Source organism: Megascapheus bottae, chromosome 7 (genome assembly GCF_031878675.1).
Source record: "Megascapheus bottae isolate mThoBot1 chromosome 7, mThoBot2.hap1, whole genome shotgun sequence".
NCBI classification, from domain to species: Eukaryota; Metazoa; Chordata; class Mammalia; order Rodentia; family Geomyidae; genus Megascapheus; species Megascapheus bottae.
The window spans coordinates 23,256,804-23,277,976 of NC_143515.1; the positions used below are offsets into that span (position 1 = coordinate 23,256,804).

At 42.7% G+C, this 21,173-nt stretch overlaps 1 protein-coding gene across 4 annotated transcripts in view; it reads left to right on the forward strand.

Moving 5' to 3' along the window:
- Nucleotides 1-20,822, forward strand: part of St3gal5 (ST3 beta-galactoside alpha-2,3-sialyltransferase 5) — a 55,533-nt gene extending 34,711 nt beyond the window's left edge. For all 4 annotated transcript variants that reach the window (XM_090336564.1, XM_090336565.1, XM_090336566.1 and 1 more), the window contains exons 4-7: nucleotides 14,097-14,440; nucleotides 16,736-16,922; nucleotides 18,088-18,246; nucleotides 20,289-20,822. In XM_090336564.1, the coding sequence (XP_090192690.1) occupies nucleotides 14,097-14,440; nucleotides 16,736-16,922; nucleotides 18,088-18,246; nucleotides 20,289-20,537 (939 nt within the window). In that variant the 3' untranslated portion in view covers nucleotides 20,538-20,822. The remainder of the gene's footprint in view (nucleotides 1-14,096; nucleotides 14,441-16,735; nucleotides 16,923-18,087; nucleotides 18,247-20,288) is intronic.
- The last annotated feature ends 351 nt before the right edge of the window (nucleotides 20,823-21,173 follow it).

Here is a 21,173-nt window from a genome sequence, read left to right on the forward strand (position 1 = left end):
AATTATTTGGGTTAACTATTTTACTTAACTTAATTCGGTGCTTGGTCCGTGCTTGAGCTGTATGCTACACGTGTGTTAATGAGATTGAAAGGGTAGGTTAGTTAGGACCCAGGGCCCTTGGGCAATATCTTCGCCTAGCAAGCTGAAACCAGATGCAAAAGAGACATTGTTTGGGGCCATCTTGCTTTTGCCCCTCTGTAGCCCCTCTGGTTTCAGTAGATCAGCCACCTAGAGACCGACCAACAACAGTCTTCAAGATACTTCTCTTCTGAAGAAAGTTCTCCCCACTCATCCTTTCTCATCCATGGCAGCAACTGTCAGTGGTACCACAGCACTGGCAGGCATTATCTGTCACCGTGTTGACACACTAAGCAGTTGTTGCTTGTGACAGGGTTGCAGCCTGTGTGGGTTCTGCCGATCAAGAACAGCAGGAAAAAATACATATCGATATCAACTCATCAAACCTTTATGGTTGTCCTGGTTTGTGATCATCCACATCTCAGCTGTGGCAACTGAAGAGCTGAAGAAGAAGTAACTACCCCAAGTTTACCTCGGCTGGCCCATGGCATCAGAGGTTCATCTGTTTCTCTGGTTAGGGAGTATTCTCAGAGAAGCTGCAACTTACAGGCAATATGGTACAGAGAGGGAAAAGCTGTTGCTGCTGCTGCTGCTTCCTCTTTCTTTTTTCTTCTTCTCCTTCCTTCTTCTTCCTCTTCCTCCTTTTTCTACCTCTATTTCTTCCTCCTCAATTCAAGTGTGATTGCCCCTTAGTAACAGTGAAACCATGTGCAAGTTACTGGATTGTTTTAAATCCCAGTTTTCTTAGCTAGGATGTGTAGATAACAACAGCTATCTTCATAAGAATTAAATGAGAATACACACATGGCTGTCTTTCTCATTCTGGTTTTAATTCAGTTGTTTCTACCTTAGTCTGTATATCCTTTGCAGTGTACATATAGATATAAATAAGTAAGGGAAGGGCCGGTGTCATGATGTGTGCCATAATCCCAGGACTCAGGAGGCTGACACAGAAAGGTTGTGAATTTAGGGCCAAGCTGGGCTACACGACAAAACTCTGGTCTCAAAAAAAAGAAGAAGTAGAGGAGGAGGAGGAGGAAGAGGAGGAAGACGTGGAGAAGGTGAAGGAAGAAGGTGGGCACCCGTGGCTCATGCCTGTAATCCTAGCTACTTAGGAGGCTAAGATGTGAAGATACTGTTCTAAAGCCACCCTAAGCAGGAAAGTGTGAGAATCTTTATCTCCAGCAAAATATTAGAAGTGGAGCTGTGGTTCAAATGATAGAGCACTAGCTTTGAGCAAAAAAACCCTCAGAGACACCTGAGTTCAAGCCCCATTCCTGGGGAAGAGGAGGAATAGAGGGAGGAGAAGACATTAAGGAAAAAGTCAGTGATGAACTTAGTTAATAAGCACACATCGTGACCTCTGCAGAACCGTGTGGACTCAAGTGTCTTGATGAGGCCAGACCTCCTTCTCTGCTGTTTGCCTGTCCAATGTCTGCTGCCTCATCTCCTTTTACCAGCATTCAAACATCTTTGCTCTGGTGAAGGCAGATGCTTCCTGAGTCCCCTGCTTCTTCCAATCTGTTTGGCCCTGTAGACATTCCCTTAATTTCTTTCAATTCTTTTTAGTTCTTCCCATCTCTCTTGGATCAAGTTTTTAGACATCCTGTCTCAGTTTTTGTCTCCTGGGAAAAGCCTAACATAATGATATTTGGTATGCTGTACTAGGATGCTGTGGATTATTTGTTCCTTTATTTCCACTTCTCTACTTGCTCCATGTCTTATTCACCTGCCCTTTGAATTCAGCAGAGGAGAGTCGTGAGCTTTTCCACACACCATGCTACCAGCACAGGATGCAGAAGATACCTAACTTGAAAGCAATTTGGCAGTTGTGGAGACCTGACTGCCTGCAGTTGTTCTTCCTCAAAGCTGCATTAATAAACCAGGGTTGTTCTGCTTGTCCCTAAAGTGGCCAGGCAGTGCTCTGATTGTTATGATTATTATTATTTAAGGGTCTTCCAGGAATCCTGGTGACGTATGAGAGAGACTGGAGAGAGACTCAGGACCACACCACTGACAAACCATTGAAGGAATCAATATTTATATGGCCTGAAAGAGAGACCTGCTCTAAGACACATAGTAGCTAATGTCAACAAACTAGAGGCCCAGGATTTGAAAAGATGGGACCTGCCCAGGTTGCTTTAATGGTAGATGTGTTAATTGGGATAGCAACCAAACTCCAAGGCGAGTGTCCTGATGGCCTGGCCTTTGCCACTGTCCAGATGCCCTCTGACATTAACTGTTGATGTGAGCATCTCATCATTCCATCTACACTGTATGTTATTTGAGGGCAGGGGTCAGGTTTGTAACAATACATAGTTCCCCTGAGTTTCAAAACTAGGACTAGTGAGTCTTGTTCTGGCCTTGTGTCCTGTTTCAAGCCTCCTCTCCTACTCTCTCCATAAGGCATGCCCCAAGATGGCCGTGATTGAACCTGATAGACCACTTTCCTCAAAACTCTTTGGTTTTTCTCCATTACCTTTGAGAGTCTGTGTAGATCCTTAGTCTATAAGAGACTTCTTGCCTCTGTTCCTACAAGTCTCTCCATGTTCCTTTTTCCTATATCCACACACTGAAATCCTCACAGGACCTCAGTTGAGCTCTGCCTGTCAATATTCTATCTTCTATCTTCTCTCTCTTAACCCCTGCATTGATATGTAGTTCACACATCATAAAGTTCACTTCTTAAGCATATGGTGCTGTTTTAGTGTATTTTTAGAGCTCTGCAACCATCACCACAATCTAAGTTCAGAACATTTTCATCACCACAAAAAAGAAGCTCCAGGACTCATTAGCAGTCATCACTTCCTGTCCACATCCTACCCGACACATCCTCAGTCCTGGACAGTCACCAGTCTGTTTCTAGATTCCACTGTTCACAACATTTCATATAAATAGAGTTGTTTGTTGTGTGATCTTTTGCCATTGGCTTCCTTTACTTAGTATAATGTTTTCAGAGCTCACACATGTTGTAGCATTTATTAATAGTTCACAACTTTTTACTTCTGGATAATATTCCCTTATATGGCTATGCTATATTTATGTTGTCCATTTATCTTTTGGGGAAAATTGGAGTTTTTTTCCACTTTGGTCTATTATGAATCAGTCCTCTGACATGCATATGTAAGTGAGTGCCTGTCTTCAGTCTTTTAGTTGTGTGCCTTGGAATATAATTGCTGGGTCATATAGTAAGTCTTTGTTTAACTTTTTGAGGAATTGCTAAAATTATTTCAAAATGTCTACATCATTTTACATCTTTATGAGCAGTGTATCAGGATTCCAACTTTATCCATGTCCTTGCCAACACTTAGTATTCTATTATAGACATCCTAGTAATGGAAGTAGCATTTCATTGTGGTTTTGGCTTGAGTTTCCCTAATAGCACTGATACTGAATTTGTGTACCTTTTCTAAAGAGATGTTTATTCAAATCTTTTCCCATTTTTTTACATAAGTATCTTCTTGAGTTCAAAGAGTTCTTTGTGTATTCTGGACACATGATTTGCAAATATTTTCATCTATTCTGTGGATTATTGTTTTTCCTTATTTTTACGACATGATTTACAGCATAAAAGTCTTTTAATATTGATGGAATCCAACTAAACCATTTTTTATTTTTCATTTGTGTTTTTGATGTTATATCTAAGAATGCATTGCCTGGCCTTCTAGCCTTTTGTTTTATTTAAGAGGTTGTTTGGTTTACAAAAGGTTTTGTTGTTGTTCTTCTTTTTCTTCCTTGTTTTTCCCTGATATTGGAGTTTGAATGGAGGGTCTTGCATTTCTGTTTAGCTTTTTCACTTGAAGCTGACATTCTACCACCTGAGCCACAGCTCCACTTCTAAATTTTGCTAATTAGAGATAAGAGGCTCATAAACTTTTCTGCCTAGACTGAATTTGAACTGAGATCCTCAGATCTCAGCCACCTGAGTAGTTAGGATTACGGTAATGAGCCACCAGCTCCCAGCTTTAAGAGTTTTTATAGGGGCTGTGTCCTGAGCTGGAGAAGCAATTCACCAATAGGCAGATAATATGATGCAACGTAGTTTATTGATTTAACATAGCTTAGTAGAGTTGACACTATATTCTAGTTCCTATCTTCTAGTCCTAACTTGCCAGCACACTGGCTGGACTCACCTCTCCTACATCTCTTAATCCCGAAGTGGAACAAGGCCTTCCCGTCAGATGTTAGACACAGCTCCCAGTCCTGCCAGGGTGTGAGCTCCTGGGCCACACCATGAGTCTCGGGCCTCGTTGTCTTCTCAGGCAAGGAGCAGCTTCTTCATGGCCAAAGATCCTCGAACCACAGTCTTGGTAAAGGCCGGCAGAAGGGCCGTCCTTCATTCTGGGTCCTTGGTTTATATTGGTCCTTGGCCTGCTCCTTTCTGGCCCAAACTCCTTCCTGCTTGATTTGGATTGATTACGTCTTGGTTCTTGCTCGGGCTGGATTGGTTACACCTTTTGGTCAGTGGTACCCAGAGATATGCTGGTTACTTGCTCTGTCTATCTTGGCTAAGTGTCTGGGCTCCAATGATACTTCATCTTGTAAGCCAGGCTCCTGGCCATTCCTATGGTTACAGTCATACATGTCGTTGCATCATAGTTTATCTACCATGTTCATAAGCCTTTATATACAGGTTTGTATTGGCAATATATTTCTTAGGTTCATTTCATTACTGTATTTCATTTAATCACTCTACTCTTCTCATATTATTATATCACTATTTTATATCATATTCATTTAACATTCCACAATATGTTCATTATATATCATTTTCATATGATATTATATCCATCATGCTAATATTTTTACCCTATTAAATGCTCACAACAGGCTGGGAGTGTGGCCTAGTATGGTACAGTGCTTGCCTAGCATGCATGAAGCCCTGGATTTAGTTCCTCAGTAGCACATACACAGAAAAAGCTAGAAGTGGTACTGTGGCTCAAGTGGTAGAGCACTAGTCTTGAGTAAAAAAAAACTCAAGAACAGTTCAAGACCCAAGACTAGCAAAAAAAAAAAAAAAGTTATAGCTGTCGCTCTTATCTTCATGGCTTTGATCCAGTTTACTGAAGTTTTGCATGTGATGTGAGTTGGGGCTCAACCTCTTTGCATGTAGCGCATGCTGACGACATTCTTCTTTGCCGGAGCCCTTAGCTGTGCTTTGTTCATGTTAACCCTCTTCCGAGTAGGATTCTTTCTAAGAAGCCCCTCTGGATTCTCTAGGCCTCTTCAAATTTAATCCTAACATTTGCTGTGCCTAATATTTTAACTGTCTTCTCTGTCATGTAGACAAGATCTTGGGAGACAGGGTTTTATGTGCTAACATTTTACGTTACTCACTGTATACTTTTGTGTATTAAAATCCAGAGAGGAGGGGAGATATTAGCTCAACCACAGTTGCTCCCTCATTTCATTGAACCTCAGATTGTATAGAAAATCCATAGCCAGTTATGTGAGTACATTCTATAATATACATTAGGTTAACAATAATAGATTAAAAATGTAATACACATTAAGTTTTTGTTTTGTTCTTGTGGATCATGGGGCTTGAACTCTGGGCCTGGGTGCTGTCCCTGAGCTCTTCAGCTCAAGGCTACCACTTGAGCCACAGCCCTGCTTCCAGTTTTCTAGTGGCTAATTGGAGATAAGAATCTCATGTTCTTTAGTGCCCGGTCTGGCTTTGAACCATGATCCTCAGATCTCAGCCTCCTGACTAGCTAGGATTACAAGCGTGAGCCACCACGCCTGGCCACATTAGGTTTCTGAGAAATATGACTAATATGTCTGTTTAATTCTAAGCATTTTTCAGTGAAATGCTCTCCTCTCCTCTTTTCTCTGATTGGTAGAATGTAAGTCCTTTCAGATAGACTAAAGAGGACAGGTTCCCAATTGAACTGTTAGCAGCCTTTCACAGGTGCTAGTGCCCTGCCTTGATTGGCTTCTGAGAGGATTCCTGACCAATCACTGAGAAGGAAGGTAGGAAGGGGGAGGGGGTTGAGTACCTAAGATGCAAGGTCAGCCCCTGAGTCCTACTACCTGCATTAAGAAGGATGTAGCCACCCCTGGGCCTCTACCCTGAGTATCTCGAGCCAGGCTATGATGAGGACACCTGCTCATCCATGTCCATTGTCCCACTAGTCACAATAGCAAAGCGATGGAACCAGCCCAGATGTCTCAGTAGATAAGTGGATCCCAAAAATGTGGTACTTGTATACAGTGGAATTTTACACAACCATCAGAAAAAATAAAATATCATTTGCAGGGAAATGGACAGAACTAGAACAAATCAAGTTAAGCGACCACTTTAAGATCAGAGACAAATGGCGCATGATCTCTCTGTTGTGCAAAAGTTATGGGATATGGCAAATTACACAGAATTCTAGATACCCACATACATACAATGAGACCAAAAGAGGAGAGTCTTAGGAGAGAATCACAAAGGTGCAGTATCCAAGCGCCTCTTCAGATGACTGTACACAATATACATACTGAAAAAATATTCGTTTGCTGATGATTCTGTATTTTTTTACCTTAGATACAGTATATTTGCCTGTATTTCTGTAGGAAGATGGGGGAGAGCACAGAATCCAAGAAACAAAAGTGAAAAAGTACAGTGGTGGAGCACACTGGGCATTGATGAAGCTAGGAAGGGACTGGGAGAGGTGGAGGGAGCAGAAGACACTGGATGAAAGGAAATGTACTGTTACCTGACACAGGTAAATGTAACTCTTCTCCATATCACCTCTGTAACAGCAACAAAATAGAGGAGATATAGCTACCCGAATCAAGACAGATTCTGAAAGAGTTTTAAAAGGTTTACTTTGTCTAGTTAAAATATAACACAGTGGTCGGGAGTTTGGCCTAGTGGTAGAGTGTTTGCCTACTATGCACGAAGACTGGGGTTCAATTCCTCGGTACCATATGCTTAGAAAAAAGCTGGAAGTAGTGCTGTGGCTCAAGTGATAGAGCTCTAGCCCAAAGAAAGCCCAAGTACAGTGCTCAGGCCCTGAGTTCAAGGGCCAGCACTGGCAAAAAATAAAATAAAACACAAAACCCAGCACCTGAGAGACAGCGTCAGGAAGATCTTGACTTCCATGTCAGCCTGGGCGACATAGTGAGATCCTGTCTTAGAATAAATAAATAAATACTCAGAGAATACAGAAAGGGAATAAATCAAGTTTCCTGTACATTTTTGTGCGAAATTACATAATCTAACATGTTGTGCTATGTTCATGGTTAGACTGGAGGTGCCTTTTATTCTGTTACTTGAGACTTTTTTTTTTTTGAGATACTTTTGCATATTAACCCAGTCTGGTTTCCTGCCTCAGCTTCCCAGATACTGGGATTATAGGCATGTAGCAATTTGTAGCATGACAGTGTTTAAAAGTAACTTTGTGCCAGGTACTGGCCTGTCTACTTAGGAGGCTGAGATCAGAGAACGAAGATTCAAAGTCAACCTGGGCAGAAAAGTCCCTGTGAGACACTATTTCCAGTTAACCACCAGAAAACTATTAAGTGGAGCTATGACTCCAAGTTGTTCTATCCTTGGACAAAAGAGCCCAGGTCCTAAGTTCAAGCCATGTAACTAACCAACAACAACAATAAAAAGTAGCTTTGTAACATTTTTGACCCTATTAAAATGCTCTATTTTTCAGAAAGATTCTAACAAAATGGCCCACTTTGTCTGTTGCATGTAAGAGTCCAGGCTTCAGTGTGTGCAGATGAAAAGAATAGGAGAGCTGCCTGTCATGGAGGGTTTGAGGATGAACACAGCAGGCTGTGAGACAGAAAACAGGACAGGGCTCGGCCAGATAGTGATAGGACTCAAAAAAAACAAAGTGAAGGGCTCATGAGGTCTCTGGTTAACAGATGTGGAAACCAAGAGCACGTCTCAGGTCCCCAGGGTGGTTCTGTGTCCTCAATAGCTGAGAGAGGGGCTTCTGTGGAAGCCCCCTGGCTCCGGGCTGTCTGTAGACATCTGACTCTTACTACATACACATGTGGATAAATTTGAATTATTCCAGATAAGTATTAGCAGAAGAGAGTCTCAGAACTAGGAGGTTGTGCACTGATAGTTTCATTGGTAACACTGAGCATATTGCAGTGTGATTGGCACCTTGTCTGTCCTATCAGACCCTTATGATATCCCAGTGTACAAGCCTAGCCTTCATTAGTAGAGAGAGTGTATTTTCTATTTTGTAATGTCCTTTAATATGCCACTTGTTAACCAGACCAGAGTAGTCTCTGAAGGGACTCTTGGACATATTGAAAGTGGGGTTCAGATGTGATATTGCACTTAAGAGATATTGCACATTTGTGTTAATTTTGATGTGGTGGTAGCAATTTGAACTTGGCTGGCTCTCCCTCCCAGGGAGCTAAAGACCACAGATCACCCTAGAGACAGCATTCTATACAATGTAGTTAATCATGGCTCATTTTCCTCGGTTTTCTCACCAGTTCCATAGACTTCCACTTACCATGTTTGCAGTGAGCAAATTCACCCAGTTGTCTAGACTCCACAGTCAGCCTTTCCACTTCCTGGTGCCGCATCCCCCTTTCCACACACCACCCTGGAATGTGTCAGAAAACCAAAGTTTCTACCCAGGGTCCAGTGCTTGAACTAAGATGATGTTATTAGTTAACAGATCTAGAATATCCGATCTTTTCTTCACAGCTAAGGGTGACAGAACTGTCACTGTAAGTCTGTTGGATTTACTTCTTTGAAGCACGAGCTTTCATTAACTGTCCATGTCCTGTCACCCTCATACAGTTTGCCTTTGGAACATCTCCATCACCAGGCCTCTTTAATGACAGTCCTCACAGCCATTAACTCATGGAGGCTTTCTGTAGTATTCTTCCCTTGACTTGGTTATTTAGATTTTCTGTTATGTAAAGGTAACTTAAGTGACAATTAACTGTGTCAGAAGTTTTACATTCACATATGCCTGGGCAATAGGCAAAGTGCTTTGAGCATCACACAGCCCTGAAAGCTAAGAGACCAGGATCTGAGCTTGTAGATGTGAAATAAAACACAAGTTCTAGCCAGACACTGTTATCCTAGCTACTCAGGAAGCAGGGATCTGAAGTTCACGGCTCTAAACCAGCCCAGACACGAAGAACCATGAGGCCCTTACTCTAATTAAGCATCAAAAACAAGCCAGAAGTGGAGCTGTGGCTCAAGAAGTGGCAGAGCACTAGGTTCAGGAACGCCATCCAGCCCTGAGTTTAAGCCCCAGGGCTGGCACAAAGCAACAACAGACAATGAAAGCCCCCAAGTTCTGTAAGGTTATCCATACCCACAACTGCCCCAGTCACACGACCATGGACTCCATCCCATGTTTGTTTGTTTGTTTTTTCATCCCATATTTTGACTCCAGACGCAGACCCAACATTCTTCCACCTAAATATTTTGCCTTGTCCTGAAATTAAAATAATAATTATAATAGGACATTATCTCTTATTGTGCCAGCTACCCATACTTCTGAGATGGATGATTCTTACAATGATGGAGTAGAAATGGAAATAGAGATTTCACTGAAGAAAATCATTTCATTTTAAGACTTTTCATATTGAGGTTTTCCCTGGCAAATCACCATGTCATGGACAACTGGAACTACCAGATGTCTGTTTATTCTTCATTGTGAGCAGCCTGCAAGCTGAAATCTGAAGAGTTTTTAAAAACTGAAGTAGCCTGGTGCCAGTGGCTGTTGTCTGTAAGGCAGTAGGCTGAGATCTAAGAATGGCAAGGATAGTCTATGAGACTCTTTATCTCCAGTTTACCACTGGGGAAAAAAAAAAGCTGAAAGTGAAGGTGTGGCTCAAATGGTAGAGCTCCAGCCTTGAACCAAAAGAGTTAAAAAAAAAAAGCAGTGATGGCCTGCATTAAAACGTCTGTACTTATACCCAAAACAAAAACAAGTTCCCTCCCTGGATTTGAGACTCTTGTCCTGTATCTTGCAAGAGCTTTGACATTTCCTGTGCCCCTGGGGCCTCTCCTGGGCGATGCTGCCCAGGCCCCAGACAGACACTGCCAGCCAGTCCTGTCTTACTTGGAGCCTGCAGAGGCAAAGCAGTGGGTGTCTCATGTTTCCTCTCACTACTCCTGCTCTTCTGAGCTTTGAACCTCAGGGGAGCAGTGAGAAGAGGGAAGATGCTGAGATTCCAGTTTGAAATTATCCCAAGGGCTCTGTGAGAACCCTCAAGCCTTGAAACAAGTTAAAATAATAAGGGAACAGAGGGGAAGCCCAATTGTGGTTTGGTTTCCCGGGCATTTAGAATGCCAGGATTTATGTCCTGTCCCAGCTGGGAATCTGGCAGAAAAGGGGTTACAATCAGAATGATTTGCTATGCCTTGTGCTCTGCTCACAGTCTAGAAAATTAAATTTGAAGCCTGAAACTGAGCTCTTCACTAGATGAGAATGGAATGAAATTTCACTCCTTCACAGATGAAACTTAAAGAAAAGATTTGGCAGCAGGGGAAGTCTCAGTGTCCTGAGTCACGGGGAAGTTTCTCGCACTCTCTTTTCCACTCTTCTCAGCTCTTCTTTATATTCAGAGAGACTTTATAAAACCAGATGCTTGAGATATCATCCTAGAGTGACAGAGGAGGTCATCTGGGCTTTCAATAATTGCTGTGCGTGACCTTCATCTCTGAGTCCAGAGATGAATGTGCATTTGCATGTGTGGTTCTGTTGGCTCCCCTCTCCCAATCTCGTGTCACCAGATAGGCAGGGTCAGGGAGATGAGGTCATGACAGGTTTATGACTTGGCTTTGTGACTGATTCTTTACAGGATGGCTATCTGTATTCAAATCGTTGCTCTTAGTGGTTTGAGTGCATTGTTTTCTGTGGGTAGTGGCTACTGTTTCTGGAACTGGGGGTAGCTTGCCAGTTCAGACCTCTTCTGACCTGACCTTAAGTTTACAGAGTAAAGATGCTAATGACCATTTCTCAAGGTCCACAGGGATGAATGGTGACAGTGAATATGGAACCAGATTTTTTATATCCCAGTAATCTAGGAATCCCACTAGGTCTATCCACTTAACACCCCCATATGCCAAATTAAGAGACATAGTGAAGGGAGAGAAAGGGGTTTGATTACATGGCAGCCATGGAAAAACAGCACTTTTGTACATCTTCCAGGGGCGGAGGGGGGGGAGGAGTTGCGTGTATTAACAAACACTGCCCTGGCCTCAAATTAAATAGAAATAATTGAGAGTAGGAATGAAAAAAATACACATAGTTAAAACCATCTGGAGTCCAGGGATGGCTTGGTTGACCATAGCTTAGTCTTTGTCTCGGGAGGCCTTACTAGTTAGTCTATAGTGTTTGCCTGTTTTTTCTAGCTGGTAAGAGGAAGAAGGCATTGCCTATCTAAAGGGGCAGCTTGCCTTCTGTGATAAGAGGCTTGTCATCAGAGACTGCAAAAAGGAGGCTGAGCAGCTTTTATCTTGCTTTTAGTTAACTTACAGCAGAATCATCATTTTTTTTTTTTTGGCCAGTCCTGGGCCTTGAACTCAGGACCTGAGCACAGTCCTTGGGCTTTCTCAAGGCTAGAGCTCTACCACTTGAGCCATAGCAACACTTCCAGCTTTTTTTCTATGTATATGGTTCAGAGGAATCGAACCTGGGACTTGGTGCGTGCTGGGCAAGCACTCTACTACTAGGCCAAATTCGTGGCCAGCAAAAGCATCTTTTAAATTATGTCTTACATCTATTCACATCCCTTTAACATCAACTCTGAGGCTCAGAGAATATCACTTTCCTTTTTCAGAAATGGAATCAGAGCTGGACACAGTGGCTCACGCCTATAATCCTATCTACTGAGAAGGCTGAGATCTGCGGATCACAGTTCAAAGCCAGCCCTGTCACTAAAGAACATGAGAGGGCCAGGAGTTTGGCCTAGTGGTAAAGGGCTTGCGTAGCATGCACGAAGACCTGGGTTCGATTCCTCGGTACTACATACATAGACAAAAGCCAGAAGTGGTGCTGAGGCTCAAGTGGTAGAGCTCTAGCCTTGAGAAAGTCCAAGGACAGTGCTTAGGCCCTGAGCTCAAGCCCCGGAACTGGCACACACACAAAAAAAAAGATCAGGAAATTCTTATCTCCAATTAACAGGCCCAGAGTTCAAGCCCCATGACCCACCAAAAAAAAAGAAAGAAAAGAAAAAGAAAAAAAAAAAAGAAAAAAGAAATGGAATCAGAGCTTCAAGTACCTTTTGAGCCACGCTCATGTGATCTTAAGCATTAGGGACCTTTTTTTTAAGCTATCATATTTTAAAGCATTTCTGCTGTAATGGGGTACATGGATTCCTTTAAAATGTATTTTTATACAAATCAGATTATAAGCTAGGCACAGTGGCTCATGCCTGTAATCCTAGCTACTCAGCGGGCTGAGATCTGAGGATCAAGGTTCAAATCCAACTGGGCACTAAAGTCTGTGAGACTGTCATCTCCAATTAACTACCAGAAAACTGGAAGTGGCGTTGTGACTCATGGAGTAGAACATTAGCCTTGAGCTGAAGAGCCCAGGGATAGCGCCCAGGCCCAGAGTTCAAGCCCGATGACTGACCAAAAAAACCCCCAAAAGAATCCTTAGGGTACTGACAATTCAGAAGATATGATGAAATCCTAGGAATGAATACCAGACATGACATCAGGTATGTGTGTATGCTCCCCAAGCATGCAGGGAGGCATGTGTGCAGAGCCTGCACTGCTGAAGCACAAACCCCTGGGACAATCACCTGACCGTTAGTTCCAGGGTGCCATTAAGCCACACTGAGCCAAGAGGAGGTTATGGCTGACAGGGCATGTGTAGCCTGCCCCTCCTGGTTTGCTGTGTCCAGCTGCAGTTTGTTGCTGATATAAGCCTGGAAAATACTAGGAAAATGCATCTGAAACCAGCATAATTTTGTGTTACTGGGACATTGTTCCCTGATAACAGTTAAGGTAATTTACATTCCAAATCTCTGCAGTATTCATTACTGTAACTCACAAACAAGCCTGTTTCTTATCCTGCTAGGTGGGAATGTGAAATAGGAAGCCTGTATTTGCAGTGTGTGTGTGTGTGTGTGTGTGTGTGTGTGTGAGAGAGAGAGAGAGAGAGAGAGAGAGAGAGAGAGAGAGAGAGAGAGAGAGGAAGAGAGTTTTAAAAATAAAGCCTGAATAACATAAAATGTATTGTCTTAATGATTTTTAAGTGTTTAGTACGTTCAGTGTTGTGATACAGCCTCCAGGGCTTCTTTATCCTTCAGAACTCAAACCTATATCTTTGAGCAGGACACTCCCACCCGTCAGTCAGTCTCTGGTAACACTGATCTACTTGTTGCTTTTATTAACTTGACTTACATGGTATTTGTCTTTTTGCAGCTGGTTTATTTCACTTGGCACAGTGACTTCAAACATGGTCCATGTGGTAGCATGGAGCAGAATTATATGAAACAAAAGTCTGAGTATGTGCCTGTGCGTGCGTGCATGTGTGTGTGTGTGTGTGTGTGTGTGTGTTTGGTGTTGGTTCTAGAACTTGAACTCAGGGCCTGGGAACTGTCCCTTACCACTTGAGCCTAGCTTTATTTCCAGCTTTTGTTTTCTTTTTGGTGCTTGATTAGAGATAAGAGTTTCATGGACTTTCTTGCCTAAACTGACTTTGAACTGTGATCCTCAGAATTCAGCCTAGGGGTACAGGCATGAGCTACTTGTGCTTGACTGAAACATCAAGTATTGAGACTACCAACTCAGTTTTTTTCTCCAAACTTACTAGTACAATGCTGGCAGGCATAGGAGATGGGAGGCCTTCTTATTTTATCTGCGTTATTAAATAAACACCTGCAAAGTTTCTCCCATCACACAATGCTCCCAGGTTGTTTCTTCCTATCTCTGAGCATAAATTGGCTCTGAAAAGCAAATGTTAAGAGGTAATGATCTAAAAAGGTGCTATATCAGACACCAGAGGACAAAGACACGTGTAAGAGTCCATTTCTAATGCTGAGCAGTATTCAATTTGATTGATGTGATTCCATTCCAGAGGGCTCAAAAATACGCTCAGCAAGTCTTGCAGGAAGAATGTCGGCCAAAGTTTGCAAAGACAGCAATGGCACTGTTATTCGAGCACAGATATGATGTGGACTTGGTACCTTTCGTGCAGAAGGCTTCCAAAGTGAGTGAAAGCCAGGACACATACGACCCTCCTTTCGGATTCCGGAAGTTCTCCAGCGAAGTCCAGGAGCTCCTGGATATATTGCCTGAGCACGGCTTCCCAGAGCACTTGCAAACCAAGCAGTGCAGGCGGTGTGTAGTTATTGGAAGTGGTGGAATACTGCATGGACTGGAACTGGGCCACACCCTCAACCAGTTTGATGTTGTGATAAGGTACCTTTGCCTTTAAAACCAGCCTTTCTCCTGGTCTAGGTCCAGTCCAGGACTGGACTCCAGGGACAGTGAGGGGCATTGATGGCTTCAGGGTCCCTGACCCTAAGGGACTTAAGTGTTTAAGGAGTTGGAACAAAATACAAAATTATCCCATGGTCAAACTGTGCCACAGTGGTTGTAAACGTGAGAGACATGTTTTGGAATGTATTCATGGACAAAGACTGTCGGGTAGATTCAGGTGAGCCAGCAGAGGAAAGCTGCCAAGCAGGGTGCCAGGAAGATGCATAGGAGAATGATACTAGGGGATACCAGACTTCAGAAGCAGGGTCTCAGCTAGTGAGCTCTGGGAAACAGGGCTGGCCTGGATGGAGAACACACACATGAAGAATGAACTCAACCTGACAGGCTTTGAGCTGTTGTTAAAATTGGTGGTCTTCCCCCCACCCCCCACTGCCCTAGCTGCATGCCACTGGCTCACAGCTGTAATCCTAACTCCTCAAAGGGGTAAGATCCGAAAAATTGTGCCCTGGCAGAAAAGTCCTTGAGACTCGTATCTCTAAAATAACCAGCTGAAAGCTGGTCTGGAGGTGTAGCTCCAGTGATAGATTGCCACAAGCCAAACAAGGAGGCCCTGAATTCAAAACACAATATCAGCAATAAACAAATATTTAACATGTATTTTCGAAGTGTAGAGCAATTGTCTACCATGAATTCAATCCCCACCACACACACAAAAAGTTTTTTCCAGTTGTAAAAGTAAAATATAATTATCAATGATTGTAAAAATCTAACAAAGTATAATCACTCATAAATAACCACCAGTGATCAATGTTTGTGAAGTTATGCACCCTCTGTCTGGTGAATATAATGTAACCCTTCTATTAATCACAATTTAAAAAAATGTTAACCTAAAAAAAAATTAACCACCAGTGTTGTTAGCTCTTTTTTTAACTTTTATTTTAGATACATGCTTCTGAGTACTTAGTTGTGTGTGTGCACCAGTATTGAAGCTTAAGCTCAGGGTCTTTGGCTCTTGCTTGGCACTTTCACTTTTAAGACTGGCACCCTACCACTTGAGCTATCGCTCCACTTCTTTCTTTCTTTCTTTCTTTCTTTCTTTCTTTCTTTCTTTCTTTCCTTCTTTCTTTCTTCCTTTCTTCCTTTCTTCCTTCCTTCCTTCCTTCCTTTCTTCCTTTCTTTCTTTGTTTTTCTTTTTTTGTGCCTGTCCTCTGCCTTGAACTTGGGGCCTGGGCACTGTCCCTAAGCCCACTTCCAGCTTTTTGTAGTTAACTGAAGGTAAGAATCTCTTGGCTTTTTTCTGCCCAGACTGGCTTCAAATTGTGATCCTCAGATCTTATCCTCCCAAGAAGCTCGATTACAGGCATGGGCTACCAGTGCCCTAGCTGCCCACATTTCTATTCTCATTTTCACTTACTAGTATGAATAGTTTCTGAGGTCATTCAACATTCTTAGAGGATTTTTTTTTTAGATGAAGGTATTATAAAGTCATTTAGCAATTCATTGTGTAGATTGTAGGTTTTTTTGTTACTATGAAAATGCTTTGCAAATTCTTACTCATGTCCCTTTATGTACAACTCTGATGATTTCCTTGGAGGAGTTCTTTAAAGTGGGATCATAAGCTCTAAGGTGCATGGATGCTTTTCAGGTCCTTAATACACTGAGTTGATGAACTGGCTCCTGGGATGTGCAGAGTCAGGGCGTTGGTGAGAGCTGAGTCCTAACTCCGTTTTTCCAGCAATGGTAGACAAGTGGAGTGAGAACAGGGGAAAGGAGGGATGGGATCCCAAGAATAAGAAGGATGTGAGACAGGGGAGATGTGTAGAAAGTGGAAGTGAGGACAGAGTAAGTGAGGAGACATACTGAAAAAGTAAATGACAGAATTTGCTGACAATTTGACAGTTATGTTAGAAGGCACTAAAGTTTCTAGTCTGGGAGTCTAAGGCATTCGTATCAGGAATGGAGGGAGTGAAAACCTGTCCAGTTAATGAGGGACAGTGACAGAATCCACCACTCCAGATGCTGTGGTCCAAAAAATGATGATGTATTCATTCACAGGGTACCTTTGTGATTTGGGACAAGTCTGCTAACTGCCCAGTACCTCAGTTTCCCATCTGGACAGTGGTTGTAGTAACAGCTCATTCCTGTGGAGGCAGCCTGTGTGAAGCACATAGAACAGCAATGGGCGTGTGGCAGACACACTGCATAGGGACCTGGGATTGCCACATGATGTGGTAAGAAGGTTGATGGCCTGTTTTGTTCTTTTGATTTGAATAGGTTAAACAGCGCCCCCATTGAAGGATATTCTGAGCATGTTGGGAATAAAACTACTATAAGGATGACTTACCCAGAAGGTGCACCCCTGTCTGAGGCTGAATATTATGCCAATGATTTGTTTGTTGCTGTTTTATTTAAAAGTGTTGACCTCAACTGGCTTCAAGCAATGGTTAAAAACGAGAGCCTGGTAAGCACTAGAACTTCCTCTGTCAAATGTGCTTTAGTGAAAAGTGAAGGATTCTCAAATTATAATTATGGATTTCAATGTTTAGCCATACACGGTGGAATGTATACTTTTGTGTTGTCTTCCAAAGGAAAGCCCACAGAACACTTGCTACAAATTGCTTTCTGAATCTGACTTTGGAATAGCATGTAAACATATGGTGATCATTAATTAACGGGAATGTCAACTTTGGAACAAACCAAGATTTCTATCACGAAGACTGAGATCACCACCTTTAATTTGAGACTTGGATTGCCATGACTTTTGATTAGTTCTAGAATTAAGATTTACATGGGTACATGTGAAGTGTTGTTAAAGATATTCAAGGTATATGCAGTTCCAACACCATTCTCTATTCTCGCTTCTATCACTGGTCTTGTTGAAGTAAATTCAAAACCAGAGGGGCTAATGTGGAGGAGATGGTGGCCCTTGTTTCGTCACCTCTTTTGGGGGAGGTGTTTACAGTAACCAATTAGATTAGAGTTACATGCCATTGTGTTGATCTAAATTTCAGATCTCTGCAGTCAAGGAGTATATATGTATTTTTTATAAATGGTCACAAATGGGCTGTCTGCAAAACTAGTAGAACATGCTATCCTTATAAGCTTAATGAGACCGTGAATCTATATTCCCAAAGCTGGACTCAGCAGGTTGTCATGGTCTTTTGGGTTTTATTGGATAGAAGTTTTTGTGCAAAAATGAAGCCCATAGGATGTGAGTTACAGTCAGTTGCCATTTGACTTCATGGGACTAGGAAATAGAGGACAAATGCCAGGAGAAGGCTCACCTGGCAGAGCAAGCACTCACAGCCCTTAAAGTGCCCTTTCCCCAACAAAATGTGGCCATGCATTGGAAAAAGGCTTCCTAACTTAGGTCATTCCCTGAGAAAACCCTTCCTCAGTCAGGAGCTAGTTCTATAGTTTCTATCCTTGGCCAGTATTACTTTTATGACTCAGAGTTCTTTTTTGAGTCTAAGTGTTTGATTTCCATAGATCAAAATGACTATGTTGCATAATGCAGGGCACAAGATCACATGTGCCCATGACCTTGGCCTGATTAGCAAGAAATGCTTCTTCACCCTCCACTGACAGGCTAACTTCATTAAAAATTGATTGCTTTCTTTCCATAGCCATTTTGGGTTCGACTATTCTTTTGGAAGCAAGTGGCTGAAAAAATACCCTTACAACCAAAACATTTCAGGATTTTGAATCCGGTACTTATCAGAGAGACTGCCTTTGATATCCTTCAATACTCTGAACCTCAGTCAAGATTCTGGGGCCGAGATAAGGTATCTTTTTTTTAATGCATCTCAAAGCTAACTGTTCTCGGCGTTCAAGAGGAGACATGTTCATGTCTCATGTTCTTGTCAGTGCACGAGGTCAACTAGATAGCCAGATCAGCTTCAGTAGGAATGGATTAGTCTCTCCCTCCATGATTTTTCACAGTATGCTTTGGCCTCTGTTCCTCCTGGTTGGAGTGGCCTTTACCCTTCTGTAAGTCTACTTAGCACTTTTTCTGAAGGATGGTTTAGCAATCAATTTTACATCTTGGACAGGTATGGTGGTATGCACTTGTAATCCCACTTACAAAGTTGAGACAGGAGGATTTCAAGTTCAAGACCAGCTTGGGCAACATAGTGAGACTTCTTTTTTTATGCCAGTACTGGGGCTTGAACTCAGGGAAAGGGTTTTATCTCTTAGCTTTTTCATTCAAGGCTTGCATTCTGCCACTTCAGCCATAGTTCCACTTGTGTTTTTTTTCATGGTTAATTAAAGAAAAGCATCTCATTGACTTTCCTGCCCAGCCTGGCTTTAAAACTTAATCCTCAGATTTCAACCTCCTAGGATTACAGATGTGAGCCACCAGTGCCCATCTGAGAACTCCCCCCTTTTTGCCAGCCTTGGGGCTTGAACTCAGGGCCTGGGCACTGTCCTTAGGCTTTTTCAAGGCTAGTGCTCTACCACTTGAGCCATAGTACCACTTCCAGCTTTTTCTGTATATGTGGTACTGAGGAATCAAACCCAGGGCTTTATGCATGTTAGACAAGCACTCTACCACTAGGCCATGATACTGGCCCCTGAGACCCTTTATTAAAAAGCAAAAAATAATTTATAGAATATATAAATAGAGGGCCAGGAGTTTGGCCTAGTGGTAGAGTGCTTGCCTAGCATGCATGAGGACCCGGGTTCAATTCCACATACATAGAAAAAAGCCGGAAGTGGTGCTGAGCTCTAGCCTTGAGAAAGTACAAGGACAATGCTCAGGCCCTGAGCTCAAGCCCAGGACTGGCCAAAAAAAAAAAAGACTATAGAAATAGAAATAAATTACATGTATAACCTTTGACCCAGAAATTTTGCTCTAAAAATTTGAGGGTAGAGCCAGGAGCGGTGGCTCTCGCCCTCTAATTTTAGCTACTCAAGAGTCTGAGATCTGAGGATCGAGGTTCGAAGCCAACCCAGGCGCAAAAGGACCTGAGACTCCTATCTCCAATTAGTACACCCGAAATGGTGCTGTGGCTCAAGGGGTAAGGCAGTAGCCTTGAGCTGAAGAGCTCAGAGTCAGTGCCTAGGCTCAGAGTTCAAGCCCCACGACTGGCCAAAAGAAAAAAAAATTGAGGGTAGAGAAAGCTACAACATCTGATATTATAGGATGTTCACTATGAAATTAATAACAAAGGACTAACAAGATCCAAAATGTTCATATTAAGAGATAGTTAATTGCCAATGCCTTATGCTTCTAATCCTAATTACTCTCGAGGCTGAGATCTAGAGAATCAAGATTTGGTAGTAGCCAAGGTAAAAGAGTCCTGGAAACTTCTAACTCCAAAATAAACAGTAAAAGCACATTTCAAATGGTCAAGTGCCATCTGAGAATTCAAGCTGAGCTAGCTGGAGGCCCTGAGTTCAAACCCTGATGACTGGCACCGAAGAGAGAAATGGGGGTGGGGGAAGGAAAGAAGGAAGACAAGAAGGGAGGGAAGGAAGGAGGAAGGGAGATAGGAAGGAAGGAAGGGAGGCAGGCAGGCAGGCAGGCATACAGGCATACATACACACAATGGGCTTGCGTTGTGTTTCTGGCCACTGCAGGCAAAAGCTTTACAGAGAAACCCTTATTGTGGTAACTGTTGGGCTGCATTACAAACCACATTTTGGATACTTCCTTACTTGAGAGGAAGATTTTTAAATTCTCTGACAGGTAAAATTAACTGATATATCAAATGGCAGCCTCAGAACCACTTTTATGACAGCTAGTGTGTACAGTACCTGCAAAGTGGTGAATTGTGCTTGGAATTTGCTTTCTAACTTGGTCTGCATTCTCCCCCTCCCCCAGAATGTCCCCACCATGGGCATTATTGCTGTGGTGTTAGCCACACATCTGTGTGATGAAGTCAGCCTGGTGGGCTTTGGATATGATCTCAGTCAACCCAGAACACCGCTACACTACTTCGGCAATCAATGCATGGCAGCCATGGACTGGCAGACCATGCATAACGTGACCACAGAGACCAGGTTCCTCCTGAAGCTCATCAAAGAGGGCATAGTGAAGGATCTCAGCGGGGGCATCCATTGTGAATTCTGAACCCAGCAAACCTCACTTGGAAATGCAACTGTGACCCTGAAGGCTGTGCCAGTGAGCCTTCTTGATGTGTTCATCCTGAAAATACTTTGTAATGCAGCTGGTGTTTTTAACTTTTAATTTTAAAGCAACAAAAACAAGCCAGGCACCCTTGGCTCACACCTGTAATCCTAGCTACTCAGGAGGCTAAGATCTGAGAATCTGGGTTCAAAGCCAGCCCAGACAAGAAAGTTTATGAAATGCTTATCTCTCCAATGAATTACCAAAAGGCTGGAAGTAGGTCTGTGACTCAACCCGAATGCCAGCCTTGATTTGAACTCAAGGCCAAGGTACTGTCCCTGAGTTCAAGTACCAGTATTGGTACACACACAGAGACACACAGATTCAGCTCTTCTTCCACTTTTCTATTTATTTGAAATCAGTATTTGTTTTTTGTACAACATCTTTATAAGTTAATTTTTAGGATGGAATTAGACTTTGCAAAGAGAATTGTGTAGAATGATGCTTTATTGTATTTTTGAGAAAATAATTTAATTTGAAATTAAAAGCAGAGTGTGTGTTGAAGGCCAGGTGGTAGGAGAAGGGAGTCTCCGCTCCTTTGATGATGGCCCTGGCTGCCTGATGCCCGCTGCTCTGTCT